This window comes from Sciurus vulgaris (genome assembly GCF_902686455.1).
Source record: "Sciurus vulgaris genome assembly, chromosome: 7".
NCBI classification, from domain to species: domain Eukaryota; kingdom Metazoa; phylum Chordata; class Mammalia; order Rodentia; family Sciuridae; genus Sciurus; species Sciurus vulgaris.
The window spans coordinates 137,145,071-137,167,254 of NC_136467.1; the positions used below are offsets into that span (position 1 = coordinate 137,145,071).

The 22,184-nt window shown below is 44.4% G+C and overlaps 1 protein-coding gene across 1 annotated transcript in view; it reads left to right on the forward strand.

Moving 5' to 3' along the window:
- The window catches only part of CDYL (chromodomain Y like), a 182,802-nt gene that overhangs the window by 100,649 nt on the left and 59,969 nt on the right, over window positions 1-22,184 (forward strand). Inside the window, exon 2 of the mRNA XM_079146396.1 lies at window positions 15,439-16,105. Within this exon, the coding sequence (XP_079002522.1) occupies window positions 15,439-16,105 (667 nt within the window). The remainder of the gene's footprint in view (window positions 1-15,438; window positions 16,106-22,184) is intronic.

The following is a 22,184-nucleotide window of genomic DNA, read 5'->3' on the forward strand; positions in this document are numbered from 1 at the left end:
AATTCCCAACCACAAGGGGCAGAAGGCAGGCAAGTTGTTAGGACGTGGAGCTCTCTTGAGAGAGGAGGGGCGGAGGGACTGGTCAGGGCAGATGGTAACAGCTGGACTGCCTCATGCTGGGCTCCTCTAGCCCCGTCCATCCTGCCAACCTCAGGCCCCTGGGAGATGACAACAAAAGGATCAGCATTTTTTTGTGGCGAATCCTGGCTGCTGTCAGGGAGGTTACCTGACACAGAGGGACACCTGCAGGAAAGCAGTGACAGGGCATCAACTAGAGGCATCGACAGGTGTCCAGGCTCTTACTGTCCATGTTGGCCTTCCAGTGCCGATGAAGGTGACCCCTCCAGACAGTGAGGAACCCAGCTCACACGAGGCGAGACTAACTCCACTGCTCGAAATTCTCCTGGCCCTTCCCTCAAAACATGTTGAAAACTAAGGTGACATAGGACAGTGGGGCAGCAGATGCCCGTAATTAAGGCCTGAGCTTTAACAGTTGCTGCCAAGCCCTCCAGGCCTGAGTCAGCCAAAATGTGCGAGCTCTGTGGCCCCTGCTGGAGAACTGGCCGAGACTGCTGAGGCAAGGAGTCCCCAGTGCTGAGACAGGTGGCACCGTAGTGACCTTGTCCCCTGAGAAGAACCTGGAGGAGTGAGTGGAGTTGGGCTGAGCACTAGGGCATCACCCTGCTGTTTTGCCCTGGCCCTCTTTCCACCTCTGCCTCGACCCCCCTGCACTAGGAAGTGATGCTGGGAGTCAGGTGAGGTCCCTAAGAGGCGGCATCCCCTGCCCACCTCTCCAGGGAACCTAGGGAATTTGGGGTTGGGAGGAGCTCACACATACTTATCTGTTGGACAACACCACCCGGGTCACTAGCCTTTTCGGTCTTGTGGGAACAAGTGGCATCTGAATCCTACTCATTGGGTTCAGCCCAGCTACATCCGGGTAACACGTGGCCCTTGTGGGTGGGGCCTGCTGGATCAACTGGGTGTCCTGTCCTTATGGTGCGCCTAGGTGTTTAGGAATCAACGTGTTACATGCTTGCGTTTCCTTCTCTCATCAGTGCGCTGGGTGGTTCTCAGCTGAGAAGAGCGGGTGTGTACTGGGGCCTTCAGGAGTGCGTGATCTCCTCCACCAGGTGCCGTGACCAGGGGTCGGGATTTGGAGGCGTGCCCCTGCCCTTTGGTACCCAGAGCTTTCACCTGAGCAGGATTCCCTGATGTTTGGCACATGTTGCGGTTTAGATACCAAGTGTCCCCAAAGACTCATGTGTTGAAGGCTTGTTTCCTAATGAATCAGTGTCAGGGGTGGGGTGACTGGATTGTGAGGACTCCGACCTCATCTGTGGATGAATCCATTGCTGGATTAGTAATTTGTCAGTGTAACGGAGAGTTGGTGGAACTTTTCGGAGTAGGGGCCTAGTTGGAGGAAATAGTCACTGGGGGCATGCCATGGAAGAGTATTGCCTGTCCCTGGCCCCTTTTGTCTCTTTCTGCTCCCCAGCTGCCACAAGCTGAGCAGCTTTCTTCCATCCTGCCTTTTGTCATGATGTTCTGCCTCCTCTCAGGCCAAGAGCAATGGAGCTAGTTGACCATGGACTGAAACTTCTGAAATCATGAGCCAAAATAAACTTTCATACCTCCAAGTTGTTTGTCAGGTATTATGGTCACAGCAACAAAAAGCTTACACAACATATCAGAAGCCTTAGTCTCAGATGCCCTGAGTATCGCCACCTGCAAAGGTGGCCAATATACACCAGAAAAATGGAGTGCCCTGTTTGCCACATGAAGGTTTGTAGGACTGTGTGTGCAGAAGCACAATGCTCAGGGGTCTCTTTAGGACAAAACAGTTACTGCTGTCTGTTTGGCCCCTGCGTAGGAAAGGAGTCTGTACCCTAATTGGACTCTGGGTATTGGAGACAATGTGTTCCTCGCTGGGGCATTCTGCTTGTCCCTTCGTGTTGACCAAGTTGAACATCAGCAACCTTTGCTGGGGGTCAGTCTGACAGGTTGTGTGAAGCCACCTAGCACTCAGTGGCTGACTTGGCTGTAGACATACCCCTTTGGGAAAGAAGCTAGCTATTATTAGCTGAGTATACTGGGCTCTTGTAGAAACCAAATGCAGTCCCATGAGGTCTTGTGACTCTCGAGCCTGCCATTCCCACTTTGGAGTGGTCAGTTCGGAATTAATGACTCAGATGGGGAAGGGCACAGCAAGCTTCAGTTTGCTAAGTGGAAATGTCATATTGAACTAGATTGCATGGCCCTAGTAGCTTCTCAACTTTATTCCAAAAAATGGGCAGCTGTCCTGGGGCTGTCCTGGGGCTGAAGAGTCTTTAGCCTCTCTCTTGCACCCTTGGTCCACTGGGGCCTCCATTCACAGGGTTCCCCTGAAATGTCTGGGCGTGGTTTGCTGATGGGTCTGCTAAGCAGAAAACTGCTGCTATTCATCCTCTCGGCAGCTCTTCAGAACCCAGTGTGGCTGCTCTGCTCATCAGGCAGGTGTAAGGTGGACCTCGCAGCTCTCCTCGTTAGGTGTGACTCTTGGGTAGTTTACTGTCTTGTGGTCTGCCACTTGGAAAACCAAACAGGCTGCTGGACTGTTCGGGGTCATTCATATGGATGACTCAGGTAAGGGGCCTGTTCTTTGATGAGACCAACAGGAAACAAGCTGCTCTTGGATTCAGAGCATTCCTCTGACCCATACTGAGAAGACCAACACAGGCAGCAGAGGTGGCTCCAGCTCCTGCACCTGTCACACAGAACACCTCTGCATGTCTGCCCCACCCCCTCGTGTGGCCATCCTTCAGTTACTTCATGGCATGCATAATTACCTGCCACCTGTTTGGTCAGGTGGACAACAGGACAGGTGGAACTGACTGCTCTAATAGGCCCTCCAAAAACAAGGATGATACTTGATAATTTTGTAATCAGCCAAAACCTACATTGGAGATGCTGTCAATCTAGGGCCCCAGTAATTATAAACGGCCCTTTTAGGACTAGTGTGTACCATTGGGACTGTATTTCTTGTGGTGGCCAGATATCAATTTGTCTCCCTCCCCGAAACCTGGTAATTTGCACCTTAGGAATGGACATAAAGACCCTCAAGTTGAAGGAGAAACCATCAAAAGATCATGTAGCTATCATAAGACTGTGAAGATTTTTCCAAAATGAGGCTACACCTGAGTATTGGGGCTGACTCTTCAGAGGCATAATAGATTCATTGTACACAGCCTGCTGCCAGCAGTGAGAGCCATAGACAAGGTGGTAGGAAATTTGTCCTGGAAATACCTTGGCCCTAGAAGGTACCTGGACAGCCTTAACTCACTGACCAGGGTTTTATGGATGATAGAAATATTCCATATTTTCTCCTTTGGGCCTAAACAAAGTTCATGCAGTTGCTGATGTGTCCTGCCATACCTGTGTTAATGGCCCCAGCCAACAGCAAATGTCAGCTCAGACATTGAGAGAACCACCTGACTTTCTAAGGTTAACCCTGATGTTTAATGTCTGACCCCTGATATACTAGTGCAAGTAAGTGCTGGTATGCTCACAACTGCTAAGGTGAAGGTTTTTCTGTGATGAGGAATCTTCTGCCACCATCCATGAAAATGTCAAAATCTCAGATTCTTCATGGTTCTTCAGGTAGGTCCAGTGCAAAAGAATTCCTTTAGCTCTTGTTCATCTGAAAATGCCTTTATTTCTGCCTTTGTTAAATGGGCTAGGTCCAGTACACCGGCAGGTGTGGTTAAGGTCAGCGGTGTGGTTGGCTCATCCCGAGGCTCGGAGTTCTTTTGTGATAGCTTTAATTAAATGTCGTGAAACACCATGAGCAGATCTGGTTCCAGCTCTGTTGGTCAGATTGATCAGATCGACTGATGGAGTGGGTGCTCAGAGGGAAATTTGCCTGAAGCCAAGACAGTGTAAAAACAAGGGTATCCTTAAGAGACAGTTCTCCAGGGAGGTCTTGCATTTCTGTGTCTTTGGAGGGGAAAAAACAAAAAACAAAAAACTGCATTTACTCTAGACTGTCATTTTCAGTAGTGTTGGTGGAGCAAACAGCCTTGGAGACAGAAGTGTGTCTCCCTTCAAGCTTTAGGGTGGGTTTGCTTACAACTTTGTGTGGTAGAGATGGAACAGGCATGCCGGCTGCCTGTTTAGAGACGTTGGTTCCAGAGCTCAGGGCTCCTCTCTGGGAATGCTGCCCGTGGTGCAGGCAGTTGTTACCTGGCCCTTTTAGTATTGCACTATAGGAACTGGGACTCAAATGCTAGTTCAAGTAAGTGCCGATGAGCTGACAATGGCTAATGCTGTGCTCCGATGAGGAGTCTTCAGCCGCCATGTGTGAAAATATCAGAAACCTACCCACTAGATAATAAAAATCTCAGATCCTTTGTGGTTCTTCAGATAGGTCCACTGCAAAAAATTCTTTGAGCTTTCGTTCATCTGAAAATGTCTTTATTTTTGTCTTTGTACAAATAGCTTTTTTAAAAGATTAATTCATATACCAAGCAATCCACCCATTTAAATTGTACAGCTCAATGACTGTTGGTATAGGGTTTTATGTCCCTCTCCAAAGTCAGTTTTAGCACATTTTTATCACCTCAAAAAAAGCCCATATCCACTAGCAATCATCCTTCTATTCATCCCACCACCTCCTCCCAAGTCCTAAGCAACCACTAATCTGTTTGTCTATATAAAATTGCCTGTTATAGACGTTTAACTCTTTTCTTCCTTTTTTTTTTTTTTTAAAGTATGCTGGAGGAACCCAGGGTTTTGTGTGTGCTCAGCCTGTGTGCTACCACTGAGCTACATCCCCAGCCCTAAGCATTTTCTTGTAAATGCAATTATACAACAGTTAGCTTTTTGTGACTGGCTTAACTTAGCACACTCCTTTTTATGGCTCATTCGTGTTATAACATGGCTGAATAGTATTCCATTGTATAGGCACATCATGTTCATTCACCAGAGGATGTTTGAGTGTTTTCCATCTTTTGAGCGTTATGAATTATGCTGCTCTAAACATTTGTTGGGCAAGGTTTGTTGGGGACAAGTCCTCTCAGGTAAGACACCTAGGAGTAGAACTGCTGGGTCGTATGGTAACTGTGCAATTACTTGTTGAAGGAGCACCCAGCCTGTCTCCCAGGACGTGGGAGCCACTCAGCTCTCCCCACGCAGTGCACGAGGGATCCTGTTGCTCCGCGTCCTTGCCAACACCCATTACCTTTTCCCTGTAGCTGCCCTGGTGGGTGTGAGTGCTGCTCATTGGAGTTGGAAGACACATTTCTGAGGTAGCTAATGGTGCCGAGCATCTTTTCATATGCTTGCAGGTTATTTGTAAGCACAAGAAATATTCATTTAGATCCTCTGCCATTGTTAAAATGGGTTATATTTTTTAAAATGGAGTTACACGACTTTATATATTTTTGATTCAAGACCCTTTTGGAAAAAGTAGTTTCTCCCATTTTGTGACTTATCTTCACACTTTTTTGGTGGTTTTCTTTGAAGCACAGAAGTTCTTAATTTTAATGTCCATTTTGTTATTTTTTCTCTTGCTGCCATCACTTTTGTCTCATCTATGAAACCCTTGCCTCATCCAGGGTCACAGTGTACACTTACTAAGTCTAGGAGTCCATAGCTTGACTCTTATGTGGGCCTTTGATCCTTTGGAGTTGAATTTTGTACAAAGTGTGAGGTGAAGGCCCAGCTGCCTCTTTTGCCCCGGCCCTGTTCATATGGTCGTGGTGCCCTGTCAAATCCTTGGCCTACATGTGAGGCTTATTCTGGACGCTTTTCCATTCCCCTTGTCTCTGTGACTGTGTGCCAGTTCCACACTGTCTTGACTTGGTGTGGCTTTGTGCTGTTTTGAAATCAGGAAGTGTGAGTCTTCCAGCTTTGTCTTTTTTGAAGACTGTTTTTGCTCTTTTGGGACCTTCAATTTTATACAAATTTTAGGATTAACACACTATTTTCTATAAAGAAAACAACTGGAATTTTAACAGGGGTCGAGTGAATCTTCTTACCAGTTTGAGCTGTATTACAGTATTAACACTTAAGTCTTCTGATCTCTGAACATCGTGGTGTGTATTTTCACTTAATTAGACATTTCTTTGAATATTGTTTTGTAGGTTTCAGTGTATGTCTTAGAGCCCTTGTTAGAATTATTTCTAAAAGTATGTTTCTTTTCAATGCTATTATAAACGAAATTGCTTTTTTGATTTTATCACTGATATACATATAGAAACACAACTGATTTTTAGATAATGATCTTGTATCCTGAAATCTTGCTGAACTTGTGAGTTCTAATGGTTTTTAATGGGCCGAAGATGGGGATTATTTTACTTCTTTCCAGTGTCTGCATACCTTTTTTACTTTTTTATTTATCTTACTTAAGCACCCAGCTCAGCCTCTGGCACACTTGCACAGAAGTGTTCAAGTATACAAAAATAGTGTACAAAAATAGTGTCCTATTTTTGATGTTAGGGAGAAAAACTTAATATTTTGCTTTTGAGTGGGATGTATTTGTTTCTTCTAGATCTCCTATATCAGGTTGAGGAAGTTCCCATGTTCTTAGTATATTGAATGTCTTATGTTTTTGGTTTGTTCGTTTACTCAAGAAAAGGTATTGAATTTTCTCAAGTATTTCCTGTATCTATTGAAGTAACCTTGCAGGTACTATGGTGCATGCCTGGAATCCCAGTGGCTCAGGAGGCTGAGGCAGGAGGATCATAAGTTCAAAGCCAACCTCAGCAATTTAGCTAGGTCCTAAGCAGCTCAGCATGACGCTGTCTCTAAATAAAATATAAAAAAGGACTGGGATGTGGCTCAGTGGTTAAGCGCCCTTGGGTTCAATCCCTGGTACCAAAAAAAAAGAAGAAGAAGAAAAGAAACAACCTGATTTCCCCTCCCTTTTCATTATATCCACGTGGCATATTACATTAATGGATATGGGAATATTAAACCAACTTTGCCTTTCTGGAATAAATCCGTGGTCATGGTAATTTTTATATGCTGCTGAATTTGTTACTATTTTATTGAGAATTTTTGTGTCAATTTTAGAGACATTGGTCTGTTGTTTTCTTTTCTTGAAATGTCTTTGGTTTTGACATCAAGATGTATTATTGGCCTCATAAAATGAGTACTGAGGAGTTCTCCTAATTTTTGAAAGTCTTTTCTGAAGAATTGGTGTTAATTCTTTTAAAAATTAGGCAGAATTTCAGTGAAGCCATTGAGTTCTCTACCTACTTTGTGGTAAGTTTTTTGATTGCTAATTCAGCTTTTTTTTTTTTTTTTCCTTCTTTCTTGTAGGTTTATTCAGATTTTCTTGGGTCATTTCTAATAGTTTGTGTTTTGGAATTTGCTCTGTAGTATAATAATTTGCTCGTAGTGTTATAATTTTTTATTTCTGTGTGATTGGTAGTAAAGGTTCCCTTACATTCCTGATTTTAGAGTGTTCTTTCTTGATCAGCGTAGCTAAAGGTTCACTAATTTTGTTGATCTTTTCAAGGAACCTTTAGGTTTTATTGCTTTTAATGTTGCCTTTCTAGCGTTTATTTCTTGAACCCTCGCTCTGCTGTTTATTTCATCCTTCCGTGTGCCTGGGTTTAGTGTGCCTGGCCCCCGTACCCACCCTAGGCAGCTGATGTGTTACTGGGTTTCTATCTGCCTGCTTTTTAAAGCAGGTACCTGTAGGCCTGCCCTTCCCTCATTTCTGCACCTTCCCATAAGTTTTCCTATATACACTTTTGTTTTCTTTTACCTCAAGGTATTTTCTAGTTGATCTTGTGATTTCCTCCCACACCCTTGGCCCATTGCTAATTTAGTATATTAATTTCCACATTCTGTCAAAATATTCCAAAGTTCTGTTATTTTGATTTTATTGGTGATAATACTTTGTGCAACATGGGGAATGCCCCATGTGCGCTTAAGAAGGACATGTCTTCTGCAGCTGTTGGGTGGAGGTCTTCATAGGTGTCGTGTAGATCTAGGTGTGTATTGTGCTGTTCAGGTCTTGTTTTCTTTGTGTGTCTGTGTGTGCGCGCACACTTGTTTTTGTTTTGTTTGCAGTACTGGGGATGGAGCCCAGGGCCCCACGCGTGCTAGGCAAGTGAGCTACCACTAAGCTACACCTCCAGCCAGATTATGTCTCCTTCTTAATCTTCTATTTATTCTGTCCCTTATAGGACATTGGGGTTGATTTTTCCCAGGTATTATCAGTTGTTGTTTTTTCCCTTCACTTTTGTTCAGTGTGGGCTTCATATACTGTGTTGCTGTTATTGGGTTCACTTATGCTTTTAAGTGCCGTATATTACATCGCTATCTTCGAAGATCCAGCAGTACAACTATATACATATTGTTTATGCAGTTACTTTTAAAATTTTAAAAACATACATCTTTATTGTCTTTTAGAATTATATAATTACTTAGACAGGTTCTTTGTTTTTTTCATGTGGATTTAAATTTCCATCACGTTACCTGCTTCCAGCCTGAAGAACTTATTTTTTGTAAAGCTGGTCCGCTAGCAACAAAACCTGTTTTGTTTATTTGGAAGTGACTTCATTTAATTTTCATTTGGTAAAGAGGCTAGACTTGATATTTTAGAACATTTTGAGGTTCATAGCAAAACTGAGCAGAAAGAACAGAAATCACATGCCTTTTGGGTGTACACACACACACGCACACACACGGTTTCCCCATTATCAGCATCTTGCAACCAAGTGGCACAACAGTCTATAGTGACGCATTGATATCACTCCAAATCCGTAGTTTGCCTTGGAGTTTTCTCTTGGTGATATTCGTTCCGTGGGTTGACAAGCATGTAACAACATGGATCCACCGTTGTGTATCCACATCTTTTGCCCCTCCTTTGCCTATTCATTCCTCCTCTACCAACCCCTGGAGATCACTGATCTTTGCTTCTTCCAGACTTGCATGAAGTTGGAAGCACACAGGATGGAGCCTTTTCTGTTTGCAGTTTTGAAAGACATTCACTGGCTATATAAGACTGACGTGTTTGAATGAATTTTATCACTCGACTGTGGTTCCCACTGTTTTCTGCTCCCATTATCTCTGATGAGAAGTCAGCTGTGCATCTTCTTGAAATTCTCTTCCTGAGGAATTGTCTTGCTCTGGCTGCTTCCAAGTGTTCTCTTTGCCTTTGAGTATTTTAAGTATGATGAGCCTATTTATAGATCTCTTTTTATTTATCCTACTTGTAATTGGTAGTGTTTCCTGGATGCATATGTTGTTTTAAATTAAATTTGGGGAGTTTTAGCCATTATTTTCCCAAATTTTCTTTTTTGCTCCTTTCTCACCTTCCTTCCCGTTACACATGTATTGGTGTGCCTCAATATGTTGTTTCCTTAAGACACTCTTCATTTTCTTCATCCCAGTCTCTTCTCTTCATACTGTGTAGTCTCAGTCTTTTTTCAAGGTCACTGATTATTGTGCGAACTCGTGGTTCTGCTGCAGAGAAGCTGTGATGAGCTTTTCTTTTCAGTCGTACATTTCAACTCCAGATTTCCCAGTTTGTTTATTATTTTACATATTCTGTTTATTGATGTTCTTTCTTTAAGGTGGCAGTGTCTTCCTATCTTCCTTCTTTAGGCATGATGTCCGTTAGCTCTTTGAACATATTTGTTTTGGCTTATTTGACATCTTCTTATATCTCACATCTTTCCCTCTCACAAGTGGTTGTGGGGATTTGTTTTTGTTTGCTTTATATGTCTGAGTCACTTATTCCTGTTCCTTTGCATGATATATATATATTATATATGTGAATATATATAATGTTTAAATATTAAATTAATAGGTAATATTTATATATGTTTAAACTGGGTATTTTACATCTCTAGAAATTAAAGAAATATAAATTAAAACTATACTGATATCTCACCTTATTCCAACTAAAATGGCAATTATCGAGAATACAAGTATCAGTAAATGTTGGTGAGGATGCGGAGAAAAGTGTACATTCATACATTGTTGGTGGGTCTGCAAATTAGTGCAACCACTCTGGAAAGCAGTATGGATTCCTCAAAAAACTAGGAATGGAACCACCATATGAACCAGCTATCCCACTCCTCTGTATGGGTCCAAGGAGTTAAAATCAGCATACTACAGTGACACAACCCCATCAATGTTTATGGCAGCTCCATTCACAATAGCTAAGCTATGGAACCAACTTATCTGCCCTTCAGCAGATGAATGGATAAAGAGATGTGTATATACACAATGGAATATTACTTGGCCATAAAGAAGAATGACTTTATGACATTCTCTGGTAAATAGATGGGTCTGGAGACTATCACGCTAAGTAAAATAAGCCAGTCCCCAAAAACAAAGGTTGAATGTTCTCTCTGAAGCTAACTCACAATGGGGTGGAGGAGAATAGAAGTTCACTGGATTAGACAAAGGGAAATGGAGGGAAGCATTTGACTTCCAGATGCAGTTCTGAGCTGGCATTGTACATGCGCCCGGGTCTTCTGGCCTCTGCTGTTGCGGCCTTCTGTCTTCTCTTCCCCACCCTCTGGTTTGTACTTTCCCCAGCTTTGGGGTTTTTTGTTGTCATCATTGTTTACTGGTCTGTTGTCTGTTTTGAAGTCTATCTGTGCTGTTCGTTGGTCTGGTTTATGCTGCACACCTGCTTTCTCTCTGAGCTCCTGGAACTTCGGTACCTACTGGGCAGTGGGTGCTGGTGCAATCACCCTCCGTAAAAGCCCTGGCACTGGTCTGGCGGGTTTCCTTAGTGACAGCATTTCACATGTGTGGTCTCAGCTTGCTAGTGGAGGAATGAAATGTGTCTGTCCTGTGTGACGGTCCTAGAAGAGGACTCTTGGGCTTGTACGTTGTCCCCCAGTTGTCAACCCAGGTACCTTTTCTCTTTGCTGATTTTTGAGTTTCCTTCTACTGTGGTAAGTCATGACCATGAATGGGACTGTGTGCCAGGTCCTCTGGGTCCACTTGGTGAGTCAGCGAGCTGAGAGCAGGCTTAGGGGCCCAGCACACCAGCTGTTGTGTTCTACCGGCCTAGTGTCATTCAGCAGTGTGCCCAGGATTCGAAGGTGTTGGTGTGTTGGTTTGGGGGCTCACTTCTCTGTAATGCATCCTGTCTTTGATCTCCTCTAACTTTCTAGCCACTGTCAGCTCCCAACTCCCAGCTCTGTCCTCCTGTTCCTGAGGCTGGTAGGACTACACCTGCCAGCGCCATACCGCAGAGCCGGTGTGGTTCCTTTTTAAGAATCCAGTCCCCTGTGGCTTCTGCCTGGATTGGATTTCTTTGCACTTTCTGCAGATATTGTGTTTGAATTATTCCATTTCCAGCAATGGAACCATCTGTCTATTTTTATAATAGCAATGCTTTTTGAGTTATGATGGGGTTGCTTCGCATTAAGTCCATGGTAGGTTGAAAGTGTCAGAAATGTGTTTCATACTCCTGCCGCATCCAGCATCACAGCCTGGGAACAGGGCACGCAGCAGAGCACCTGTGGTTTCCCTTGTGATCGGGGGGCCAGCTGGGAGCTGTGGCTCGCTTCCCCTGCCCAGCTCATCAGAGGGGATCGGGCCACCATAGTGCTAGCATGGAAGAAGGTCAGAAGTACAGTTTCTACCGAATGTGTATTGCTTTCACACCATGATAAACCTGAAAGGGGCCAGGTGTCTGTACATAAAAACTATTCTTAAAAGTTAAGGCAACTTTTCTTGTTCTTAATAGCTGAGACAGCTTTCAAAAGGGCTGGTGCAAAGCCTACCTTACTCATCCAAGGGACTGTTGAATTTTTAAGGTCACCAGAAGTCTTTGCTACAAGCAGAGTTTAAATAAAGGCATTATCTTTCTCTGTAGTTGACGCTTTGCGATTTCAAACTATCCAAACCCAATAAAAGTTTTTAGCATGGCTTTAGGTTTCAGATTTATCCTGGCAGCCTGCGCACTCAGTTCTGGACGGGATGAGATGCACGGAGGCAGCCATCACTGCCTCTGACAGCGTCGTTGGCTGTGGTACAGAGTGCAGGCTTTCCTAGCACGGTGGTTTTGCAACTTCGGTCTTTTTCTTGTAAGTCAGTAAGTATGTCTGCATGCCTTGCCTTGGTCTGTATTTTAACTGCAGTAATGGCACGGTTGCCCTGCCTTCTCATCCTGGGCTTAACCAGTTTCTTCTGTGGATTTCTGCCCATGTGGTTTTGGGCCAGTCGTCCACCCTCTCCTTTCTGACTTCTCCCACCCTGAGGGCATCACCAAGTCTAGGGATATCAGAGCCTGTGCCAGGCAGGCAGAGCAAGCAGCGGGTGTGGGTGTTTGGACAGCCTTTTGCATGAGTATTGCTCTGCAAGCCAGCACAGGGCTTTGCAGTGTTAAGGAAAGCCAGGTTTTACTCATTTAGCATTTTTATTTTTTTAGATTGGGTTTTAGATGAAAATCCTAACTAAAAAGAATGTTGGCCTGCTTACTGTATAGGCAAATAAGGCTATTATGATTTGGGTTTTCCACTTAAATTTTTACTCCATGTGTGATTGTGGATAACATTATTGCAGAACAGTGCCTGTGTGATTTGGGTGAGATTTTTCTGCCTTTCTTCCTTCATTGTGTCTTGGCTTTAAAAACAAATTTAGAACTTTACTGTGTTTCTGCATATCCTTCCGCAGAGAGTTTATTTTGTGTAAAATTCTTTGCACTGAAATTCTGTAAAACTTGAGTGATAACTGCATAGACTTTGAGAAAGACAGTGCATTGATAGAGTTTAGGAACAGTCATGTGGGTGGGAGACTCAGAAGGAACCGTGAAACCTGGAAGATTTACTTAAATGCTTGGATTAAGATCCTCCCAGACCATCATAAAGGAAATAAGTTTTAATATTATTTAAGTTTGCCGAATCTAAGTGATGTCTGTTTGTAGAAGATTAACTCAGATGAAGGGGATCATATAGGACTTTCATTTTTCATATCTGTCCTTCATTGGGGAAAGGGGGACACCTCATGTCCCCAGTTGAGTCTAAAGTTGGATTAAGGTATTATTTGGTATCTTAAGGTGTTAGTTGGTACCTCCTACCCTGTGCTCACTGTGAATCTCTTATAGACCCACCACTTCAAAATCCCATTTATTTCTCCCTGTCAGTATGTGTGTTCGGCTGACATGTAGCCCCGTGTCTATCAGAAGAACTAGCGGTGTGTCTTGTCTGCATCTGAAGGTCTAATGCAGGACTAGCAAACTACAGCCCATGGTTGACTCCCAAGTGGTTTTGACATATTAAATACTTAAAGAAATTAACAGAAGAATATTGTTTTATGACACGTGAAAATTAACAGAATTCAAAGTTCAGTGTTCATAAGTGGGGTTTTCTTGTTTAATGCCTCCCTAATTGTTTAAATATTACCCATGCCTGAGTCCCTGCTCCAGGGGCAGAGCTGAGTGCTTGGGAGACCAAGTGCCAATTCATGGTCTACTACTGCCCTCTTTCAACATCTGTAAAAACTCTGACCACTAATCAATCAATCAATCAATCAATCAATCTCTCTTACACACACACACACACACACACACACACCCCTCTGCCAAGGCTAGTGCTGTTGTACGCCCTCTCAGTTTACGAAAGAAGCAGTAACTGGTGGGGCTGGCAGTCCTGGGAGAGAAACCCACCCTATACTCCAAAACCCCTGCTTTACAGCTTTATGGAAATAGAGGACTGGGAAAGGGGGTGCCCTGGTTTAATGTGCATGCTTCTGGAATGGAAATTGATTTAGGGAGAACAAAAAAGCATTAAACATAGTTTTCCCATAAGAGATAATCTCTTTACCCCTTGCATTTAAAACTTTTAAACTGTTGCTGCCATGAAATCGATTTGTATGAAATTTTCCAGAAATACATCTTTTACTTAAATTGAAATGCTTGCACCTTTATGCATACCTATTCACAAGTGAAGGAGCAGGGGGAGAAGAGCCATTTTAAAGCTCTTCTTGCTATGTTATGGACTGTGTGGACTTGCTCACGCTGATCTGACATTAATTTTTGACTCAGGAGATCTGTTAGGCGTGAAATCGGCCTCCTGATGAAACAAGGCCTTTCCGTTCTTAATCCTTTTTGCACGCAAGTAATGTGCATTGAATTCTAGGCTTTTCTATAGTGCATGGCTTTAATTCTCTGTATCTTACGTAGATGTGTTGGGAGGTTTGCCTGTCATTTTAAGGACAGGGGAATGGCGAGGGTGGGGTACTTTCCCATTCTGCAAAGTCATACACAACTGTACTCATCAGCCAGCGTCGTTTGGCAGGGTTAGAGAGCTAGGAACACTGTTGTGTCATCTGATTTAACCTGTAAATTTTCCAGAAACATACTGATGTTCTTGATCATTGATGGGCTAGACCTTTGTGTCTGTGATTAAAGAGTTGCTCTCTGGCTCTGGGCCTCTGCCTCTGAGATGTGAACCACACACTGCCCCTGGGGGAGCAGGCTGATTGGGGGGCCGTATACATTAATTGCAAGTATAACCAGAGTCCACATTTCTGCAGTAACACGCAAGCATCCTGTCAAATGTTTCTTTTTCATGTTAGTTGTAGAAGATCTCCCATTTCCTTAGAATGTTAAGGTAGTAGACTATGTCATGGCAATAACATACTTACAAGGCAAGGGTGTGTGCAATTGTACAGTTTGATGCAGAACATATTGATCAGACAGAAATTTAACAGCATCTTCCTTTAAAGATGTTGTCATAAAATTAAAACCAAGATTTGAAGATAAATAACCTGACTATCCTAGACCATTTTATTATCATAAACTACCTTTTTAGGTTGAGGGAAGTGCTTCAGAATGGTTCTGACAATCCCAATTGCTTTGCTCAGTGAGCCAGACCCACACCACAGGATGTCCATAGTCCTTCCACAGTCCTTCATTGCTTGTTGCCCACTGCTGGTCACCTGAGGAGGACCAGGCCCAAGGCTACAGATGCTTCCTCCTGCTCCAGTCATGATTGTGAAAACCATCTCGGGTGGGTGGTCAGGGTTCAGTGTAGAAATAAAAAGAGCCCCTTTGCATCACAAAAAAATAAGCATTCATGTTTCCTCTTTTTGCTGATAAAACTTATTTCCTATTGATATTTAAAGCAAGAATACATTCTAAATATAACATTTGGTAAATCATTATTATAATTTTTGAAATTTTTTTAACCAATAGTTAACAAAAATTGATTATATTAATGTACTGCTTCAATATATGTGTACTAGTTACACATGCCAAGCATAAAATTCAAGCCTTTTGTTCGACTCCGTGTCAAGGAAATTGCTAGAATCCCAAGTGTTCTGTTACTGTTTTATTTTCAGATGATTGGGTGGGGAAGAACAGATTGTTTTCAGGATCTGTGGTGCTTTTTATTGTTTTTGATGTTTCCTTGTTAAGCTCATACCTTTCTGAAATAATAAGCTTTTATTAAAACTTTCTCTTTTCTCTGCATACAGGTTGAAAGGATCGTGGACAAGAGGAAAAACAAGAAAGGGAAGACAGAGTACTTGGTTCGGTGGAAAGGCTATGACAGCGAGGACGACACCTGGGAGCCAGAGCAGCACCTGGTGAACTGCGAGGAGTACATCCATGACTTTAACCGGCGCCACCCCGAGAGGCAAAGAGAGGGCACCCTGACCCGCACCAACAGGACCTCTCCCAACAATGCCAGGAAGCAGATCTCCAGGTCCACCAACAGCAGTTTCTCCAAGACCTCTCCAAAGGCCCTAGTCATCAGCAAAGACCACGAGTCCAAAAACAGTCAGTTGTTTGCTGCCAGCCAGAAGTTCAGGAAAAACACAGCCCCATCTCTCTCGAGCCGTAAGAACATGGACCTTGCAAAGTCAGGTATCAAGATCCTTGTGCCTAAGAGCCCCATTAAGAGCAGGACCGCAGTGGATGGCTTTCAGAGCGAGAGCCCTGAGAAACTGGACCCCGTCGAGCAGGGCCTGGAGGACACAGTGGCACCGGAAGTAGCAGCAGAGAAGCCTGTGGGAGCTTTGTTGGGGCCCGGTGCGGAGCGAGCCAGGATGGGGAGCAGGCCCCGAATACACCCACTAGTGCCTCAGGTGTCTGGCCCAGTGACCGCAGCCATGGCCTCCGGCTTAGCTGTTAATGGAAAAGGTGAGTGTCCAGGTGGGCTGCCAGGGCTGCTCAGCTGGCTGAACAGTGACCCCAGAGGGTGCAGGTCCTTCTCTAGAGACCTGCTTATGCTCACAGAAGTCTGGAACCTGCACGGGTGTCTGCTGAAGGCTTCGGGAGATTTACCAGTGAAGCCTTTGTGATTTACCTTGAAGCCTTTGGCATCTATCTTCTCAGTCATCACTAGCCGTCTCTGCTGTCCACAACTGTGTCGCATTGACGCACTCTAAACAGTTTCTCACCCTAACTCATTGTGGTTTGTACTTCTTTGTAGTAAGTTCCTTTCTGAAACTACCGACCTTTCTACGTCTCTTAGACACTAGGTCTCATCTTTAGAACCTGCCTGCAGTTTCTCAGTATGGCCAGTATAGATTTAGAAGCTGTGCTTCTTATTATTTGCACACCCTCTTGAATAACCCTAAGTGCCTTTCGGTGAGGGCATCACTAGCCTAGTGGAATCTGTCCTGGTTCTATGTTCACTTGTTCTATGTTCGCTTGTCTTAAAGCAGGAGTCTGCTCAGTATGGTAGGCGCTCTGTGTTACTCTCACCCCTCCTCCGACTCCTAGACTTTGCAGCTTCATCAGTTGTACCATGACCTACCCATCTCCTAAGACAGCTCACTCATACTTCTCCCTCACTTGCCCACACCTTGCTGGTCACCTGCTTTTACAGAATTCTGTCATATTCTTCTCATCCAAGTCCTATTACAACTACCTCACTTTACCTGCCTTAGCTTTCTTTTTCCTTTTTTGGGGGGATAGTATTGGGGGTGGGATACAAGGGTTTTAACCCAGGGCCTTGTGCATGCTAAGCAGACACTCTACCACTAAGCTATGCATCCCACCCCAATATTTCTCTCTGCTTTCTGCCTTTGACAGCTCCCTCTATTTCCCACCATTCTTGCACTCTCCAGTCCAGTATCCCCTCCCCCATGGCCTTGGGTAGCACATATGCTTCTGAGCACCTGTGAGCCTGCCTTCCCCTGCTTTCCCTGTCAGCACCAGCAGTGTGCTCCCTCTTCCCCTCCACCTCCTGAGCTGGTTCTCCACCTGGCTGTGGAGCACCTCCTCCTGGGCTCTTTGTGCTCCTTGCTCTCTGGGCTGCAGTCTTCCCGTCTTCTTCTATCTATGTGAGTCTCCCTCAGCCCCAGCCCAGTAGAATAGTATAAAGCAAAACAAAGTGATATTGTTTTGTTGGGGAGCTACTTTCCTCTATGGAGAGTGTTCTCTTAGGACCATATTCTGACAGCCTTGCTCTGGTACATTCAGCAAGCTTTCATCTTGGCCTGACCCTTGCTTAGCAGCTATCAGCAGAAATACGGGATTTCCCTTTGGACAGGAAATTGCCATCTTGCTAGCATTTTTCAGATTCACACTTGACCCAGATGCTGCCACTCTGCTCCAGTTTGGCCCTCACCTGGGACATGTGAACTTGCTTACAGATGTGACTTCCTGTATGTCAACCTGTTCAGGCATATGGTTCTCTTACTTAGTTGTATAGGAAGGCTCGTAGAAGGTCAGAGGTGGAGGGGACTTCATAAGTCACCTAAGAGCATGCTCCGTCTTCCAGATAGAGAAGTCCAGAGGGAATGATGTTTGTGGAGAGAACAGACACCAGACAGGGAATGCGAGCATGCCTCAGTTCCTCTTCCAGTGTTCTGCCTCCTCTAGACAGGAGCGTCATGTCTTTGATGACACAGGGTCAGGCTGGGCTCTGGTGCTCTGGATTGGCAACCCACCAGCCTACTGCCTGGTTTATGGCCTTCAAGGTAACTATAGTTTTTACATTTTCTAATGACTGAAAAAAATCGAGAGGAATATTTATTAACACATGAAGATCAGATTAGAATTTGTGCACCTGTATATAGAGTTTGGTTGGAACACATCTGCATTCGTTCGTTCATTCACTCATGTGTTGTTTTTGGCCAGGCTCCTGGAACAAGGCGGAGCTGAGTCATTAAAGGAGGCAGTGGTACAAGGCTTGCTGATTTGGCTCTGGGAAGTTGCAGTGTTTGGGCTTTTTGTTAAGTTTGAGAAACATAAAGGCCTCAGAAGATCTGGGCCCCTTTGATGGTCCACAGAAGCTGTGTGTATATACATTTTTATGGGGGAACCCATGGGCTTAAGGCTCTGACCCAACAGGTTGAAAACCGCAGTTGTTGGCCAGTTCTGATTGGTCACTGCCCCCCATGGTGTTAGTTCCTGCGCAGCCAGCTGCAGCCCTCCACATTCAGCCTTCACAGGTGAGGCTCCTCAGCAGAAGCCAGCGTTCCTGTCTGTTTCCTGTCTTTAGGGGGGTGGTGGCTCCTTAAAAAAAACAAACCCTAAGGTGGCTCTGGTTAAAACCAAAGGGACTTGTAAGCATAGGCTCTTAAATTGTTTCATCCTGGTCTGTGGAGTTAGGTGAATTGGTGGGGGAGTGATGCTGTCATTCTGTGGCCCCCATGACACCGCCTTTCTCCAGAAGCCACAGTCCTCTTCCTACCCCTCTTGCTCACTTCCGCCTGGTTGTGGGCCCTGCATCCTGTGAATGGCTGAGAGCCCGATCTCCACGGGGGACAGTGGTGAGTAGTATGCCCTCAGCCTACACTGGGATCAGACTTGCCCATTAGTAAGGCGAAGAGCCCTCCTTCCTCCCGGTGAGTGTCCTTTGTGAATAAACAAGATGGCAAAAGCAGGTGGCGTCTTAGGCATCTGGGCCACCTGCAGACTCTTTGGTAGATGGGGACCTTTGCTTCCCCAGTGCTTCGCCCTTCCATGGCAGAGTGCTGCTGTGGTCCCTGCACTGGAGTGCACGCTCCCGAAGGGGCAGTGTGTCCAGGGCAGGGCCGCCGCATGGGGGTTCTCTGCAAATCCCTGTGTGCAGTTGATTCCAGGAGGATGCTGTTACTGAGATGAGTCCTTTGTGCCCCTCTCCCCTGCCATGGCTGGCTCAGAGCAAATGGGGGAGAGAGCAGAGGCGGGGAGAAATGTTACCAAGACAGATGACAAGGCGTGTGGACCAGAAAAAGTCTCCAGGAAGCCACGTATTGTTCTTTCCTGAATGAGCTCCGTTAGGTTGTTGGTCCACACGCACACATTTTTAAAGTGGTTGTTTGTTTTTACTTTCCAGATTAATTTTAGAACTGCATAAGAAAACTGATTTGTTTTTCTAAAATTAATTGAAGCAGATACTGGTGGAGTTGTTGGGAAATGAACCACCTCCTATTCAAAACATTAATCATGTACATTCAAGGATGTGTTGCCGTATCTGTGAACCAAAAGAGCGGATGTTTCTGGGGCATTTTAACCCACACACAATTGCTTTTATAGAATAACCATATGTGTATTTACTTTTTAACTATTCTAAGTATGAAGCAAAGGTTTAAAGGATGAATACGTTGCTTCACTCAGAAATGAAATTTAAAAATGCACTTAATGCAGCTTCTTATTACCCCTCTTTATCAGTAAGTTAAATGATAATTCCTTGCTCTTTTAATAGCCTAATGAATTAATCCTACAAAAGAAGCAATTGTTTTTAAAAACTGGATTATCATGTCTTTGTCCTTTCATGAATTCAGATATACAGTTGTTCATCATTCCACAAGTAAGGATTTGGAGAAAATGTTACTAGAAAACTTAAGGTTTTATCAGTGTTATCATGTGGAGCTGGCCATTAGACATTTAAGTCAAAACCAGCAGACATAGCAGGAAAGTGACTGACAGTCCCTTAGCCCACCTTCTGTGCCAACAGCATGTCAGCCAAAGGAAGCTCCCAGGAGAGCCCACTCCAGGCAGCCTGGCTGACAGCAGAGGATCTGGCTCCGTTTTCTCCATGATGGTTAGGGAGCTGCTCACGTAGAGGCCCCTGGCCCACAGGCCATTTATGTTGAAGGCTGGGAAGTCAGCACCGACTTCACTCTGAGGGGGCAAGAGGTCAGGAGGCTAGTGCTCAGCAGCAATAGCCATTCAGTACGGCCACAAAGGACATGTCCACTTGAGGAGAGCGGATGATTGAAGCCAAGTTAGAGCAGACAAGCAATTGAAAGTGTGTGTGAGGATTTGATCCAGAAAGATCTCGGTGTGAAGCCAGCAAGCAGTTGGTACCCGCTGTGTAACAGACCCTGTGCTCAGTGCTTCCAAGTGTACTATCTCACTTAGTCCTCCCAAGGACAGAGCTGTTTAAACATGGAAAGGTTCAGAAGCTGGAAACCAAACCATAAGGAAATATGCCTTTTAGACAAGCACATGGACAGCCTTCTACCCATCCCACTCCAGAGCGTGTCATCCATGACCTTTGGCAGAACGTGTGACCATCCGGTGGCAGGTGGGTTCCTCCATTCCTCATGGGCAGCTTAGTGGTCCTCAAGAATTCTAGTGCAGAGTTCTTGTTAGATGCCGTGCCTCATAGAGCAGACTATCTGTTGGCATAGGAAGTTGATTGTCCCCAGGAATCTTTTAAACACGCAAAGTGTAATCATTTTATTTTAACACTTATAAACGTGTGGGTTGTTTTTTTGGTCAACTCTTGATGTATACCCAGGCCCTGCAAAAGGGGATACTTGTGTTTGCCACTTGTTGGAGAAGCCAGGGCTCTTTGAGCATGGATCCGTTGCCTGCAGTGCTGTTTCATGTCAAGCACACCCAAGACCACCGTTTACTCTTTCTGGTTCAGATTTCTTTAAAGCGCAGAAGTGCTTGAATGTTTCTGTATCTTGAGTGCAAGGTCCTAGTTTTTGTTTTGTGGGGTCTTTTGGGGGAGAAGGGATGGATTCTTCATATTTCTTTCTTTTTCACACCTGGTTTCACATTTATTTTTAGCCTAAAGCCTTTCCAAAGCACAAGATGTAGTTTTCATTGAAGTGTAAGCTCCCTTTTTGTGGTCACATCTCCAATTTTATACAACAGTGAATGAAAAGTCAGCTAGCGGGAGAAGTAGAGGAAAGGAGAAGAGCATTTCCCTACCCTCTAGGGTTTATCATTGGGGCCTGTGAGTAAAACCGACAAGAGAGAGGGGTACGGAGGAAAAAGGCTTATACGCTTAATTGATGGTTTTAATTTTATGTGTTTGGGGGTTGAGCTGCCACAGAAAAGAGGAGACTCCCAGAGGAGTGCTTAGACTTAAGAGCTCATGTACCATTTCAGCAAAGGACAGTACATAGTGAAGTGACTAGACAAAAAACAGAGGGCTGGGGTTCTAGGGGTATAAGTTGGGAAAGGTAAATATTCATGCAAACTAATAAAGATAAGGGCTTGTTAGTAAGATTTGTTCAGGGAGACTCACCTCATTTCCGTCCCTCCATTGATAGAGGTTGTTTTCCGGGTACTGAAAAGGAAGGACACTTTTGTAAATGGAAATCTATGCCCCGCTTTTAGGCAGAAAGGGAGAGGGTAGAGTCGTTCTTCAGCTCTAGCTTCTCAGTTGCCTCCAACTCAAAACGGTCCTTATACCCAAGTGTCGTATATTCAGTGGCGTGCCCTGATCCTTTGCAGAAGTTAGGGGAATAAAAACCCAGCCAGCCCGCTCCTGACCAACACACATGGAAAGCCAGGCCTGATTGCTGACCTTCCCACTCTGGGTAGGCACCAAACTTTTCAGGGAGTGTCCCCCATCCTTACTGCACTGTTAAAATGTTTTATGATATTATTAAGGATTTTAGGATTCTGGGCAGTGTTTATCCAGTGACCCTTATAACCCTGTTTCCACCCTAGAAACTGACTTAGAATGTGACGTGATCATTTAGTTCTCGTTTCAACTTCCTGTTGTTTGACTTTTTTGATTCTAAAAGGTGGTGCCCAGACCAGCAGCATTTGGGAACTTGTGAGATTGCAGATTCTTGGGCCCTATCCGACCTCTTGAATTGGAATCTCAAGTTGGGGCCCAGTAATCCAGCGAACTCTGTGTGTTCTGAGACTACCAAGGTTTACTCTACTGTATTTTGTTTTTTGTTTTTGGTTAGCAAGTGGAAAGTAAATAAATAAGTATGCTATTAAATAATTCTGTTTACAGTATATTTTAGTTTCTTCTTGCTGTATATATTGAGTTCCTATTTCACCTTGAGATGGCTTAACCTAGCATATC